The sequence below is a fragment of the Melanostigma gelatinosum genome, assembly GCF_949748355.1.
Source record: "Melanostigma gelatinosum genome assembly, chromosome: 3".
NCBI lineage: Eukaryota > Metazoa > Chordata > Actinopteri > Perciformes > Zoarcidae > Melanostigma > Melanostigma gelatinosum.
This window is the reverse complement of record NC_136636.1, coordinates 18,499,826-18,515,613: the sequence shown is the minus strand read 5'-3', so window position 1 is coordinate 18,515,613 and position 15,788 is coordinate 18,499,826. Positions and strand designations below refer to the sequence as shown.

At 41.7% G+C, this 15,788-nt stretch overlaps 1 protein-coding gene across 2 annotated transcripts; it reads right to left on the bottom strand.

Annotated features, from left to right (window-relative positions):
• Nucleotides 1–613: 613 nt before the first annotated feature.
• LOC306797725 (protein shisa-5-like) lies at nt 614–9,527 on the bottom strand. Of its 2 annotated transcripts, none has more exons than XM_079297120.1 (5): nt 9,410–9,527; nt 8,130–8,268; nt 7,767–7,903; nt 2,852–3,130; nt 614–2,083 (listed from the first exon to the last, which is right to left on the bottom strand). In XM_079297120.1, the coding sequence occupies exons 1-5, from the start codon at nt 9,471–9,473 to the stop codon at nt 1,923–1,925; spliced, it is 780 nt and encodes a 259-aa protein (XP_079153246.1). In that variant the 5' UTR covers nt 9,474–9,527; the 3' UTR covers nt 614–1,922. The 2 variants fall into 2 exon arrangements, with proteins under 2 accessions (XP_079153246.1, XP_079153245.1); XM_079297119.1 differs by having other exon boundaries at nt 8,130–8,271; nt 9,410–9,498.
• Between the last annotated feature and the right edge of the window lie 6,261 nt (nt 9,528–15,788).

The window sequence follows — 15,788 nt, the reverse complement described above, 5'->3', positions numbered from 1 at the left end:
TTTACTATGTACTGGCTCTGTGGCACTCTTGAGATTTTTTCAATGAAAAGTGCGTTACAAATAAAATGCATTATTATTATTCAATATTATTATCAGTTGTGTTTAGTGCTAAATAGCAGATGGTAGCATGGTCATGCACACACTACATCTAAGATGGTGAACATGGTGCACATTATACTCAGTCAAATGTTAATATTGAAAATTAAAAATATAAATGCTTGCTCTAGATTGTAGGTCAAATCCTCCAAGCACAGCCTCACAGAGCAGCTAAGCACGGCTGTTCATTCTTGTTATCTGAGGGTCTACATGTAGGTGTAATATATTGTACAGCTTTAGTTCATCTTCTATACTGAAAATTCATAAGTTGCGGAAACCAAAATACATATTTAATTTATCTGTGCAGAAGAAGTGGTGGGTTTTGAACAAAATAAAATGAATGTACATATATTTTTCAAAGTAGCATCAATGCCAATTCTTCTTCTATGAGAAACAGATGGAACAAGAATAAATCTCTGCTGGTATTTCGCTCATATAGAAAACAAATGGGTATAATCCACACGCAAATAAAAACACGACAACTACAGTCATCTTGAAGAAACAACACTGGCCAAAGGACTGAAATCACAGGAAGAACACATTTATAAAGACAGACTTCACACAAATGGCAATCCTACAAGAAAGTACACTGACAAATCGCTGAGTCGATGGATGAAACAAATGCACATTCCCCACAAATGAACTGCTTTGCAAAAGACAAAGATATGAGAGTACACGAGGCCCCTTTCATTAGCCGACATGTCTCATGTCAGCTGGTGAAATGAAATGAGCCACAGCGTGGATGCGACTGAACGTCATTCTGAAACCTGTGCCCCTGATACTTGCATGTAATAAAACACTGAAATAGAATCGATGAGGTCCTATGTTCTTTGACCGCAACCAAATTCTAAAAAGAGGACGCTGAAAAAGCAGGGTGGCTGAAAAGGTCACGGGCTGGCTCGTCATAGGAGCTGTGACTGTACGTCTGCAAGGCCATAAGAAAAAAAAAAGGTCACTTGAGCAAAACTGTTTTCAAGTCATTTCAGTCAGCAGAAAGCAGAAGTGACAAAGCTGAGCAAGGAAGGCAACAAAAAGAATCACAACAGACCACCTGTTCTAACCTGACTGCTATGTTGGTGCAGTCCAATTAAGGCTGTTGAGATGATCATTTCCAGAAAGAAAAGGGATTTCACAAGCTAATAACTGAATAATAGAAAAAGGTGACCTTTAAGAATTACTAACACGCAGTTTGGAACTAAAGTTGCAAAATGATGTGGCTGGTTAAAGTCAATGTGTATAACAGTCAAGTACAAGTAACAACACTATGTGAAACACCTGCATGAATAACTAGAAAACGAGATATTACTGCTGTAAATAATATGCACACTCCAGTTGGATAAAGATAGTGTGGCTGAGAAGGCACAATTGTTTTTTTCATTTTGTAACATTTGCAATTTTTGTGGATGTTTGGTTGATTGAACAGAAAAAAATTAAATAAAAATCACCTTTGGGTTTTTCATTCAAAGCTGCCGAAGCATTTCAGGTCATAACTGATGCAAGACGGAAACAATGAATGAAAACAAGCTGAGGAGAAAGGACCAAGGAACTCTCCCTTGCATATGAACACAAAAAAAAAAACCTTCCCTGTGAGCGAGGCTTATTTTGTTGAATTGACTTGATCAAAATAAGACCTTTTTCCCCCCGAACATCGTTCGTCAACTGACAATGACTCTTCGACAGAACAGATGCACTACAACAACTATTAATGTGTCATAACATTTCCATATTCAACCACCAAAATGACAAATGACACATCTTCAGTTCTGCCAAGTTCGAAAATGTTGCAGCATGTTTTAGAGTGGCTAAGAGCGTAGCACCGTGGTTTCTCATCCAGTATAATCCGGGTTGTAGGCTGGCTGGGCCAGGTAGTTTGGGTTCGCAGCTTTGGGCTGCGGCTGGACAGGAGGCTGCAGAGGGTACGCTGGCTGGCCGGGGCTGAACGCAGCCTGGCTATAGGGCACCGGCTGGGGAGGGAAGCCAGGACCGGCTGCAGACAGAAAGAAAACAGGGCACGACGATGAAAGGGCTGAAAATGCTTTTACAGTAACCACAACTTCAGCTCCGTCCAACAACAAAGTCAACATAAATGTTTCATTTCCTATTTTACAAAATACAGACATGAGCCAACTTTACAGCAGCCGCGGTTATTCCACCTCCACTTCCGCCTGCAGCTATTCTGAAGCACCAAAATTGTATAATGTGTTATTTTTAAAGCTGCAATGTGTCATTATCCCATGTTGAAGGTTATAAAATTTTTTTAAAAAAGAAGTCATCTTCATTCCATTCCCTTCAGATCCATTTGAGAAACTCACCCCTCTTAAAATCTGTGTATAGTACAGACAACTATTATACAAACGACAACAAATGTGCTAATGTTCTAACATCAGTTGGGAAATGAAGAGCTTGCGTTTATCTAGATTTGTATTTAGATTCAACTAATCTAAAGAATGAGAACACACATTTACACTCTGCTGTATTTGTCAGAAATAGAAAATGAGCTTTGTAAGTGTAAGTGTGGTTACTGTTACAGGTGAGCTAAAGTACATTTTTTTGACAAAAATGTTTACTGGTAAGAGTCACATTTTAGTGATTTGATTTTCGTTAGTTTTAGTCCAATCCAGTTCATCATGTTATACAAATTTATATTCATGATTGTTTTTGTTGACGTTTTGAATTTGTCTTTGATATGACAACAGGCAGTAATCCCAATTAGACATGTTATTATTTGGCTAAGTTTTCTAAAGTTCACACTCACTGGCTTCCTGATATGTGGGTGGCGGTCCTGCTGCGATTGCTTGTCCATGGTAGGGTGGTGTTGGCATGGGCTGAGCTCCGTAGCCCTGGGGCCCTGGCTGAGCTCCGGAGCCCTGGGGCCCTGGCTGAGCTCCGTAGCCCGGCTGCACTGGTACGGGGTGGTAGACTTGATACTGGCCCCCCTGGTAGGACTGAGGCTGCGGTGTTGCGGTTGGCTGCTGCGGGTACTGCAGAGGAGTGGTGGTGACCACTGTGGTGTGGGTGCTGGTAGCTATCACAGCTGTAAGCAAGCAGATGACAAATACAGTTAATATAAGGAAGCCAGGGGGTGAATTACAGTTTCAGTGGAGGAATACAACCATGCTGAACAATGACAAAATAAAGTACTGAAATAAAAGTAGCTTTGACCAACAAAAGTACCGGTAGTCTGCTCTGAACTCTTTTTGATCTTATGCTGGTTAATGTGGTAAATGAGATCACCGAGGCTGACATACAAATGAACAGCAGCATGAAACTGCCCAAAACACATACATGATAAGGCACAAGGTCAACCAGAAATACATTTCAGAGCATAACCACCACCACAAAGACTGAGAAATATACTTACACAATAGTAAGAGCAAGGCATTACAACATTAAAAACAGGAACATACAAAAGGAGACAGTCGTGTGAATTAGAAATATGCCGAAAGACTGACCAGCAGACCATCACTTCCGCATTTATACAACTGCACAAACCAGGCAATGAAAAAAACAAACTGAAAAGCTGGAGAAAAAAAAAAATCCTATGAAGTCCTATAATTGTATGAATGATACTTAATTTGGCGTCACAAAAATACTGAATATCACACATGAACTCCAGGGTGTGATTTCCATTTTAGTACAAACATGTTTTCTTTAACCGTTTTTTTTGTTTTGAACAAAAGGCAGTAAATGACGGCGCTAGTTAGGAAGGCTAAGTTCTACATCAAAAACACTAAACAGGATTTGGTTAGTGCATTAGCAATACAGGGACGTACACAGTTTTTGAAAACCAACTTCATCATGATTTGTTACTTGCTAGATTGATATAAATGTATGTTAATACAGGATCAAACCACCACCCTGGTAGTAAGTAAACCCATCTCTGTGTATGTAAAACTGAAAGACAGCAGTGTTTAAACAACAGCAGCCCTGAGGGAAGATAGCTGTGTGTGTGTGTGTGTGTGTGTGTGTGTGTGTGTGTGTGTGTGTGTGTGTGTGTGTGAGTGTGAGTCACTCCCCCACCATGATCCGTTTCCCCTAACAGAGCAGGGTGTCATCATGACCACTTCCTGGAAATGACGTGGGATGGTCTTGAGTTTTCCCCACCGTGGTTGTCGTGGAAACAATGAGTCACACGGGGTGGAGCTCTGACATTCCTGAATGTGATCCCGACATGCAACAGCCCAAGTCTGGGAGTCCACATTCTCACTTGTGTTTTAGTCTCCCGCTCTCTCCGTGCCAGAGCTTCGCTTTGCATTGCAAAACATGAACACGCTGGCTGAAAAGACCAAACTGACAGGCAGCGCAAGAGCGTGTAGCACTTTGAACGCTGCACAGGCTCGAGTGCCAGCACAAATACACACAGTAGATACTCAAGTACTTTCCTCCAAGAGTTAAAGACAAGAATATATCGTAAAAATCCAGTCGAAGCACTGGGGAGAGAATAGAAGAAGAAATCTAGCAGCAGAAATATTGAGTTGGCGGACAAAAGAGCCAGGAGATTAAAAAAAACAACAACACCCTGTTGTAATGAAAGAAAACAGAGGATGCACGATGCCCGTCTCTGAAGGCACAAAGCCCGTAAATAAATACGGTGTGGAAATTCACATGCGAACAGTGTGTAAAGAGGTCTGTCCTGAAAATATCAAAAATATTCAGCCCAATGTATATTCCTATCTGTTTGGGAGTTCCCCTTCCTTTATTCCAATATGGTTGTCTCAGTATGAACACATTTCCTTGTACTTATAAAAAGGTATCAATTAGTGTCGTATGACTCGTGACAAACGAGGGAAAAAACCACCATAATCTGAATGAATCTAGAGTTAAAATTTGATATAAAAAAATACAAATAAAATAAGTAACCCAAATCAAGGTTTCGCAAAAATAATATTGTGTTCATCATATAATCATCATCACAGTTTGCCAATTTAGATTATTAAAATATATTTTTTAGGTATTTAACCATTTTGACTTTATTTCTGTCACAGCACAGCCCTGCTCTGTTTAACAGATGCACTATTTATATTGTGTAATTGTTTACACCCCCAATGACTGCTAAACTTGTTCACTTTTTGTCTGCTAATTTCCAACAGCAGGACCTGAAAGTCTGCAGTGTCAAAATGTAGTTTTTACTCTTTGGTAACATTTTTGTCGATGAAACTTAAAACAAAATTGATTTGGAAATTTTAGGGGCGCAGATTTTCCTCATGATCCAATCTCACAGATGCGCATCTCTTTATGAACAGGTGGCCCCACTCAAGCTGAAATGAGCAAGTTTGTCCAGTTAAGAAAGATTAGTTTGTCCGACTCGGGATATTTGTACGTGCACACCTCATAGAAAACTGTAGGAAAGGTTTCAGATATGAAAATGTTCATGCATGAGGCCCACTGTCTGTTTGTCTGTCTATCGGCGAGAATACTCAGACTCCTAGTGATGAAGGACATTGGATGGACAGAAGCAAAGAGAGAATTCATTACATTTTGTTTTGATCTGGATTTGAGATGTCGATGAAACTATGCAACACACAGACTGGGTTGCAACCCCTGTTGGAGTGTTTCCAAGTACTGTAAGCCGACTTACTTTTGAGGAGTTAATGATGGGGGGCTTTTGCACATGAAGACTGGTTGAATATGATTGTGACGTCGTGTCTCAAAAACCTTGTGGACTTGTGGGAACACGACAACTGCAGCAGTTAAAGCAAGGTGTCTGTGATGCTGATTACGGTAATGTAAGTTAGGTAGATGAAGGAATACAAGGTACTTAAAGAGTTATTGTGGTAACAGTAGAGACAACAAAAAATATAAATTAGGGTAAATTATATTACGATCTAAGGAGTGAGGCTGGCTATATTCTTTATTTCTGTTCTCAATTATAATTGTGCCTGACTCAAAATAAACTGTAGTGTCCATGTTCTTGCAATGCATGTGGTGCATGCATGTGTGTTTATCACACAGGAGTAAGATACATCAGGCTCTGGCTAAACAGACTTCATTGTTGGTTTTGGACTTACTCTTTTCATGGGATTTGTTGACAATAACAAACTTACAGAATGTCAGACGTATCCTTTAATAAACATTTGACTAAACCATAGATTCCTATAAAGCTGTTTTTAAACAGCCGGTATTCATCAAATACAGTATGCCCCAATTTGGAGCACTGAAAATGAACAGGCCCGAACTTGTAAAACAGTGTAAATTAAGATTGTTTTAAAAAGTGCAAATTAAATTAGGGCGTGAACTTTCCTTCGTGGAGCGACAGTAGTGTTCAAGTGTGGCACGAACTCCGAACAGCAGCTACACTGGGTCATCAACACGGGTCACAACAGAAGATCCCTGCACAGCATGCCGAATGATGACAAACACAAATAAAAGTACCTCTTTGTAACTGTTGGCAGTGTCATGTGACTTTGGGAATGTTCTGTGTCTCAATGTCTGTGCTATTAGTAAGACTGAGTATTCCAGTAATGAAAGTCAAGTGGTGGGTGGGCAAACAGACCTCAGAAGAGTCCCCTGATCCGTTTTCAAAAGTACTCTGGTGAATACTCCAACACACTGGAAACTAAGAGTCTGGCTTCTTCATTAAAACAAACCCCAAACAATCTGACACTGCATTGTACCTAGAATGAGAAGCTCAACAATGTGCTCCTTGTTGGCTGTGTGCAGGAAATGTACACATGCAGCTACATGTTGCAGAAGCAGCAGCAGCACATGGCCACATGCTGCGAATACAATACTAACTGGTTCAAGTGTTGACTGACTTGTTACTCTGTCCTTTAAATGAAATACTTCCTAACTTCAGCTCACAGCTTTAGAATGATGAAAATACCACTAATTACTAACTAAAAAGACGAAGTGCAACTAAGTGTAGGGTGATTTGCATAATACTGTCAAAATTATTTAACATTTATTTAGTGTCCTAAAGCGTCCTATGGTACATTGTCTGTTAAATCAAAAGAGAAACTGTTTGTGGTTAAAATAACCAGATGGGAACGTCTGTTCTTTGGCTTATGGAGGGAGTTAAACGGCTAACAGATCAAGGTACTTCAGAGCACTGATGCAATCACGTTCACTTTCGTTTTGCACCCATTTAGGTTTCTGTTTATCTTTATCTTAAACACTTGTTCACACCCATTTGTGTTAACCTGTGTTCCCCTGACCGGGTAGTCTCAGGATGTGAACTTCAAGTAAACAATACAAAACTTATATCGTCTGCTCGTATATTGTAATATGGCACAATGCTGCTACCAGTGAGTACCTCGTGCCACCTACGCTGACGTGCATTTGTCTTGTAGTGTTGATGTGTAGCGCAGACCGAGACTAATCCCAATCAATGTTTCATTGACATGGTAGTACATTATTGAATCTTGAACTAGACATTAAAAAAAAGCTTCCTCTTTAAGATTGTTTTTGTAACCTGGTGGTTACCAGGCAGTCAACGTCTTTGGCCAAGTCCAGTCTGATGTTGCCTTACACTTAAAAGAACGATCCCAGTCTCTCCCAGACAGTGAGGCCTACAGCTTATCGTTCAGACACTGGTATCAGATCGGTACACGCTATCGGCAGACAACCAAAGCCGCGGTATCGGGACTGAAAAGGTCAGATCGGTGAATCCCTGAACATTGACTTATTAGATTGAATTGCTAGTGGGGTGGGCTAGGGAAAGGGCTACTTACGTCTTGGCTTGCGGCACATCTTGTACAGGCAGCAGCAGGGACAGATACAGCAGCAGATGAAGATGAGGAAAACTAAGACGACGCTTCCAATACCAAAGATCATGGACAATGGTGAGGAATCGTTGAAGTGATTAAAACTGAAAGAGAAACAAAGAAGCAAACATCAAGCAAAACAGTCTGTGTGTTGCTGTTACTTTACTTTCGTGCCGGTGGTCGTGCACAGGAAGACTCTTCCTGTTGCTTGACAGAATAATCATTGCATATCAGGCTGCAACGACACATCTCCGCTGAAGTTACACAGGGGAAAAAACGAAACTTAAGTCAGAGGCCATTTATCATCTATTACAGAATAAAACACAATACCACTCTTCTTGTTCATCCTCGGAAAACCGACTGAAAGGGTTCGTACAGCATCTTCTGGCCATGCAGGAACCACAGCAAAATCCTTGCCCAAAGCAACTTTGGACTGGTTGGCCATTGTAGGCCAGACATCGTCTGTCCCCTGCTAACACAGAAGAGAGACAGAAAGCAGAGAGGGGCAGGAAAGGTTAGCCTCAATACAACTGAAAACAAATCCGTAGTGGAGATGAACTGAACGAGAAATCATGGTGACGTAATGAAACGCATGTCTCCAAACCAGAGTGCATATATTGGTTTTGATGGTCTGGGACCAGATCAGTCTCAAAAAAACTGAGACAATGACTCCATTAATCAATTCATTCATGGAAAGATCCTTTTAGCTTACGCTTTTTTTCTTCCAATTGACTAATTGTTTTGGTAATTTTTCAAGCTAAATTGTCAAATATTCTCTACTTCTATCTTCTCCAATGTGAGCATTTTCTGTTTATCTCTATTATGCTATGAACGGAATGTCTTTTGGTTTTGGACTGTTGCTCAAACAAAACAAAAAAGGAAATGTCAATACGTTGTCTTCGGCCTCGTGAAAATTATAATGGCAGTTTTACACCATTTTCTGACATTTTATAGACATAATCATTTGCTAATGAGGATAATACAGCTTTCCAATCTATTGAATATTGGTAATGCAATACAACAGTTCTGTAGCGAATCCTATACATTAATGAAAGTTACAATGTTCATTTCTTTGTTGAACCTGTACGTTAGACAGGTGGTCCACCTTTATTTATATGAATGAGGGTAGTTTGGCTAAAGCTGTTCATCTTCACAAATACTGCTGTAAATAATGGATTTTTGATGGGAAGACAGAACATTATATATATTTATATTATGTAAAATAATCATATTATATTGGGCAGTAGCAGCAGCTAGGGTAACGTTATAGGAAATAGCACCAACAAAAATATATCAACCGGTCGATTTTACGTGTTAAATCTACCGGTGTACTGACCCTCAAATCCTAATATAAGATGGACCAGATCCGGTTAAATAGCCATTACGAAGTGGCGACACTCCAACGTGCCATTGTTACACCAGTGTTTGAACGACAGACAGCAACTTTAACAAGCAGCCCAGCTCTCGGTGGCTGACATCGCCCCGGATATTCGCTCGGTTGAGCCCCCGGTTTCAAGCTACCGTTGCAAGAACGTGTACAAAATGAAAACAACGCGAGAGACAAAGAAGACAAATAACGACCGTTTAAAGTTGAAACAATGAAAACTCACCGGACACACACGGGGCCAGCACCACCGTTAAAGCCAACACAACACCAAACAGGCCTGACGCCATGGCTGTTTCAAGACTCCGCGCGGCTCCACTCCCACAGACTGAACCCAGCGGCCGCCGCAGAGATCGTCTGTGCGCACGGTTGCGTCACTCAGTCGAGGTTCCGCCCCTGTTCCTGGGCAATGTTTTTACCCCTCCTGTCTTTGTGTCATTGACTGCACGTTAGAAGATTTGTATGAAGGTTTAAACTCTATAATAAACATTTTGCCCGCAAAGCAGTGAAGAAGGCCCACAGTGGTGGATTGCAATTCATATAGAGAGAGTCAATATCATCTGAGAGGAATTAGTTTGTTCCAAAAAAACAGTTAGGACTAATGGAAAATGTAATTGTATTGTAGTCAAGGGAGTTGGCCTAGTTTGTGGAGCATCTGTTGTGAGGAAAGGAAAACAGACACTTTGAATGGTTTAGATGAGTTTGTAAACAAGGATCAGGCATTTAGGACTGGGACAAGGACATGAAGAGACAAAATACAGGTTTAGTAAGGCGGTGAGAGACGCTAAACGACAGTACTCTGAGAAACTGCAACATCAGCTCTCAGCAAGTGACTCTGCTTCTGTCTGGAGAGGTCTCGGACAGATAACAAACTATAAGCCTAAAGCCCCCCATGAATGACCTACGCCTGGCAGACTGCCTGAAGGACTTCTACTGTCATTTTGAAAGACAATGGGACAGCCCTGACCCCATCCCCCATGGCTCCATCAACCTGTCGCCTACAGGTTAATTAATTAATAATAATAATCAAAATAAAGGCGTCAAAACAATCAATTCACTTGGGTCTTATACAAGTAGCAGTTAATCGAGCCTTTACCTAAGGTGACGTCTCTTCAAACCGCTGGTTTTATCTGACCACCAATCCAAAACTCTAAAATACTGTTCAACCATTTGATTTGGAACCAATTATGTTTGGGAATTAATTAATTGGTTATCAAAAATACATTTTCTGTGGATTGATTTCTTAATTTAACACGACAAAGTGAAAACAAAATGGCAATTGAGGAAAGAGCACGTGTCAAACTGACATTCAGGACATAATGAGAGTAATGCATCTTAGTTTTTTCACTGTCTCATGCCTCCATACAAGACTCGCCCACCACATTATGCCTTTGTGGTTGGTGAGCTGTATCCTCTGAAATGTGTGCAATAGATAGACCGGATGTGCATCCGGCTGCTGAACGCAAGAATGAGCTGTCTGCTGTATTTGTGGTTGAGTGAAGAAAAGCACCCTCAGATTCTCATGCTTGGTCATTTGGGTTCATTTGCAACCTGTTCTCAAGCCTACGACCTCCATTCTGGATGTCATATTTAAAAACAGCGTTCAGTCCAAGTCAGCTAGTTTTAAATCAAAGACAGTATGTCCAGCGGGTATAACTTTATAACAGCCAGTGCCAACGCCTAAATCAGCGGTTCCCAAACGTTTTAGGCCGCGCACCCCCTTCTACATCCCTGCAGCTCATTTCTCCATACTGCTTTACATCTAAATCCTGCTGACTTTCATCCTGTTTGTAAGGGTTCACCACCATCAAACCCTTACCGGCCGTAAGAGGAGCATCATGTCTTTGAAAATATTTTCCAGCAGAGTTTTGTGTAAAGTCTTGAACCATGGTGTCGTGGCCTCGAGCAAACCGCTCAGGGCAGGAGATGCAGCAGCTGCCGTGGTGGGATGGAGCTCTGTGCGGGGCTATCACAACATCGGGAAACCCAGGAACCAACGACCGGGCAGGGCGGCCGTCATCCGGGTGGTGGACCTCCGCAGCGACGTGATGGCCCAGCCCGTGCCGGCAATGAGGCAGGCCATGGTGAAGGCCGTGCTTGAAGATGACATGATGAGAGGAGAGGAGGCGGTTAACGGTTAGAGCCAAAGCAACTAACATATTTATGAATTACAGGAACCAACATTACTTTTTAAGGCACCTGAAATTAGTGTGGGTGCACTACAGTGCTAGACATTCTGAGGCTACCTCGCCAACGTTATCCAATCCTGTTACTAGTCACTAGTCTAACCTGTTGTGTCTTCTTGAGTACCGGTAATTCTAGAACCTATAAGACACATTTACAACATAAATTAGATGGCGACAGATGTCTGAGTGTAACGGTAGTTGATCTTTATTTGACCTTATACAGCATGTGTGCCATCCAGCAACTCTCACATGTGATGTGTTATTCTTGACAAGTGTTAGTAAGATGACATAAATCACCACATCCATATATTGATACATTGATACTTGTAATCGGCATCCTGGCGTGAACGTATTTCGCCAAGGCATATATTTCCACTACAAACGTCAGATTCAGTTATTTACATGTCTGCAGCAATGATAAACATTAACAGTGTAGAGCTCGGCCGGGAGGGAAGAGAGGCCGCCATATTTAATACAGCCGCCAGATTGCGACAGACGGCAACAAGTGTGACATACTTCTAATCCTCTGAGTCAGAAAAATGTGACCTGTTTGCATTCTCCATTTATCTGTCTCATAGCATAGAGCTATTCGGTCGTGTTTAGTAAACTACAGCATGATGTTCATTTGGTACATTAGTCCCATTTAGAGTAAAATAGAGGGAGAGTGACTTCATTCTCTGATCAGGCAGATATTACTCCACTATATCATTGCATAGAAAAAAGTTGTTTGCTGCTTTATTTATGTTCAGAATGTTAAGTACAGCTTCTTTGATTGCAAACTTTTTGGTCGCCTATAGACATGTCCTGTTCAGCGTCGACTGTACTTAGTTGTACTTAGCTCCACCCTCTCCTGTCACTTCTGGTTGCGATAAACCAAGATGGCACCGGCCTAAGTGCCAAACTCAAGGCTTCCAAGCAATCCACAAACCAATGGGAGACGCCACCGTGACTACTGCGTCCACTTCTTATGTACAGTCTATGCTCTCAACCTGGGCTTGTTTTAGAAGTAGAGCAATCTCTTTAGCCTGGCTGGTTTCAGAAGGTCGAGGTTGGTGAGGAGCGGCCTCTAACTTAAAATATCTGCAGGAGCAACTTTTGTTGTCGAGTGTGGGACATTGCTCTTGGACAGCAAGAAGCTGTTCATATGAGGAAAATGACTGTGCAGCAGTTACAATACAAAGTGGGAAGACAAATAGAAAATGCAGTTAAGAGGGTTATACAAACAGAAGCCACTGTGTAAAGAACAGGATCATCCATTTTACCACGTCATCATCCACACACACACACACACACACACACACACACACACACACACACACACACACACACACACACACACACACACACACACACACACACACACAAGCAATGACAGTGATCAGATGAGCAAATATTTCACAACTTCTATTCTATACACCTCAGTAAAACTACAGAAGGCAAGGCAAGGCAAGTTTATTTGTACAGCACATTTCAACAACAAGGTAATTCAAAGTGCTTAAAACCATTAAAAGCATAAAAACATAAGGCAAAAGAAAAGGAGATTTAAAAACAATTAAGAACATTCATTAAAACATTAAAAAACAGTGCAAGAAATAAAATGCAGTAGTAAAATGCAGAAATGCAGGAAATGTATTAATATATGAATTGAATGTGGTTCAATTAAAGGCAGCAGCAAACAGAAAAGTCTTCAATCTTGATTTAAAGGAGCTGAGGGTCTCAGCAGACCTGCAGCTTTCTGGGACTTTGTTCCAGATATGTGGAGCAGAAAAACTGAACGCTGCTTCTCCATGTTTAGTTCTGACTCTGGGAACAGATAGTAGACCGGTCCCAGACGACCTGAGGGGTCGGGATGGTTCATAAGGTAGCAGCAGATTGGAGATGTATTTTGGTCCCAAACCATTCAGTGCTTTGTAAACCAACAGCAGGATTTTAAAGTCAATTCTTTGTTGGACAGGAAGCCAGTGCAAAGACATCAGAACTGAAGTGATGTGGTCCACCCTCCTGGTCTTAGTGAGGACTCGAGCTGCAGCGTTCTGAATCAGCTGCAGCTTTCTGACGGACTTTTTACAGAGACCTGTAAACACACCGTTACAGTAGTCCAGTCTGCTGAAGATAAATGCATGGACAAGTTTTTCCAAATCCTGTTGAGACATAAGTCCTCTAATCCTTGATATATTCTTCAGGTGATATGGCTGTTCAGGTTGAGATCTGAATCCATAACTACACCTAGATTTCTGGCTTGGTTTGTGGGTTTTAACATCAGTGACTGAAGCTGAGCGGTGATTTTCAATTGTTCGTCCTTGGTACCGAAAACAATTACTTCTGTTTTATCTTTGTTTAATTGAAGAAAATTCTGGCACATCCAGTTGTTGATTTGTTCAATGCAGTTACCCAGCCCTTTTATGGGATTATAGTCCCCTGGTGACATAGTTATGTAGATTTGTGTGTCGTCTGCATAATTATGATAACACACTTTGTTGCTTTCCATAATCTGAGCTAGTGGAAGCATGTAGATGTTGAACAGAAGAGGCCCCAGTATTGAACCTTGGGGAACACCACATGTCATTTTAGTCAGCTCCGATGTGTAATGAGCCACAGACACAAAGTATTCTCGGCCCTTCAAGTAGGATTCAAACCAGTTAAGTGCTGTGCCAGAGAGTCCCACCCAGATTTTTAGTCTTTCTAGGAGTATGGCATGGTCGACCGTGTCGAATGCAGCACTGAGATCTAGTAAGACTAAGACTGAACTTCTGCCATTGTCTATGTTTAAGTGGATGTCGTTGAAAACCTTAACAAGAGCAGTTTCAGTGCTGTGGTGCTGTCGAAAGCCTGACTGGAAAACATCAAAGCAGTTATTTACGGTCAAGAAGTTGGTCAGCTGTTGGAAAACCGCTTTTTCAATTATTTTACTCAAAAATGGGAGGTTTGATATTGGCCTATAATTTTTCATCGTTGCGGAGTCTAAACTAACCTTCTTTAGGAGTGGTTTAATAACTGCAGTTTTTATGGCTTGTGGGAAGACACCTGAGAGAAGGGATGTGTTTACAATTTGTAAAAGATCAGTGGTCATGCAGTTTGAAATATTTTTGAAAAAGTGTGTTGGTAGAATATCCAAGCAGCAGGAGGATGACTTCAGATGTTGTATAATGTCTTCTAGGCTTCTACGGTCGATTGAATGAAATTGTGTCATGATATTTGAATGGATGTTATTCAGAGATCGGGACAACACATATCCTGTGGTTGGTGTGGAGGCACTGACTGCTTGTCTAATTTTCTGAATTTTGTCAGTAAAAAAGGAGGCAAATTGATTGCATGCCCAGGTGGATTGGAGTTCAGCAGCTACCGACACTGGAGGGTTTGTTAGCCTGTCGACAGTAGCAAATAAGGCGCGTGTATTGTTCTTGTTTTTGGTTATGATGTCAGAGAAGAATGATTGCCTTGCATTTCTAAGTTGCAGGACAGGAATTGAAACGGCTAGCTGCATACAGGGCCCCGACTTTTCCTGGAGAGAGTCATTGGTGTCATTAGCCTTGTAGACTGGACCCAGAAGATATCAATTGTGGTACCGTTGAGGAGTGGGGAGAGGAGTGTGTTTGGTTCCAGCAATGACCAGCTTTTCCATGTGGTCAGTGAACTCCAGGTGGGGGGAGGATGGGGAGAGTGTGAGAGAGGATTGCGATCCAAAATATGGACCTGAAATAGAAGTAGGTGCTGGGGAGGGAGGTAAAGACTCCTCGTCTAGGAAGTCCATACTTTGCAGTCCAAAGTATGGACATTTAGTAGGTGCTGTGGAGGGAGGTAAAGACTCCGCGTCTGGGAAGGGTGTGGAAAGTGGGAGATCGGAGGCGGTCCCTGATGATGAGGATGGAGACTCCTCCTTTTGGCTGTCATTAGGCGGGGGTATCCTTCCCGTAAGGTCTCCATGGCGATGCTGTGTGGTTATCTTGTGTTTAGACTCCTCTTGTATCTTGTCCTTGACAGTAGGGACAGACGGGTGACGCAGGGAGAAAAACAGGTTCGAGGTAAACAGTTTTACCCCTGACTTGTTCAGGCAAATTCCATGCGCTGCAAAAAGATGTCTGCGCTCCCAGAAAAGGTAGAAATTGTTGATAAAATGTACTGAATGGTCAGCACATGCAGTTGACAGCCATCTGTTCAGTGCAAACAGCCTGCTGAATCCTTCATCTCCTCCTCTGACTGGTGGAAGAGGTCCACTGATGAACACCTCAGCCTTGACAGAGCTGACTGTGTTTAACAGATCAATAAAGTCTCGCTTTAGAACTTCAGACTGTTGTTTCACAATATCACAGCTTCCTGTATGCACGATGATGTTTTTCGCTGTGGGATAGTCAGCCACGATGTCCAGGAATTAGTCTCTCATGTCAGAGACCATATCTTTCAGAAAGCAGAGTATTTTGG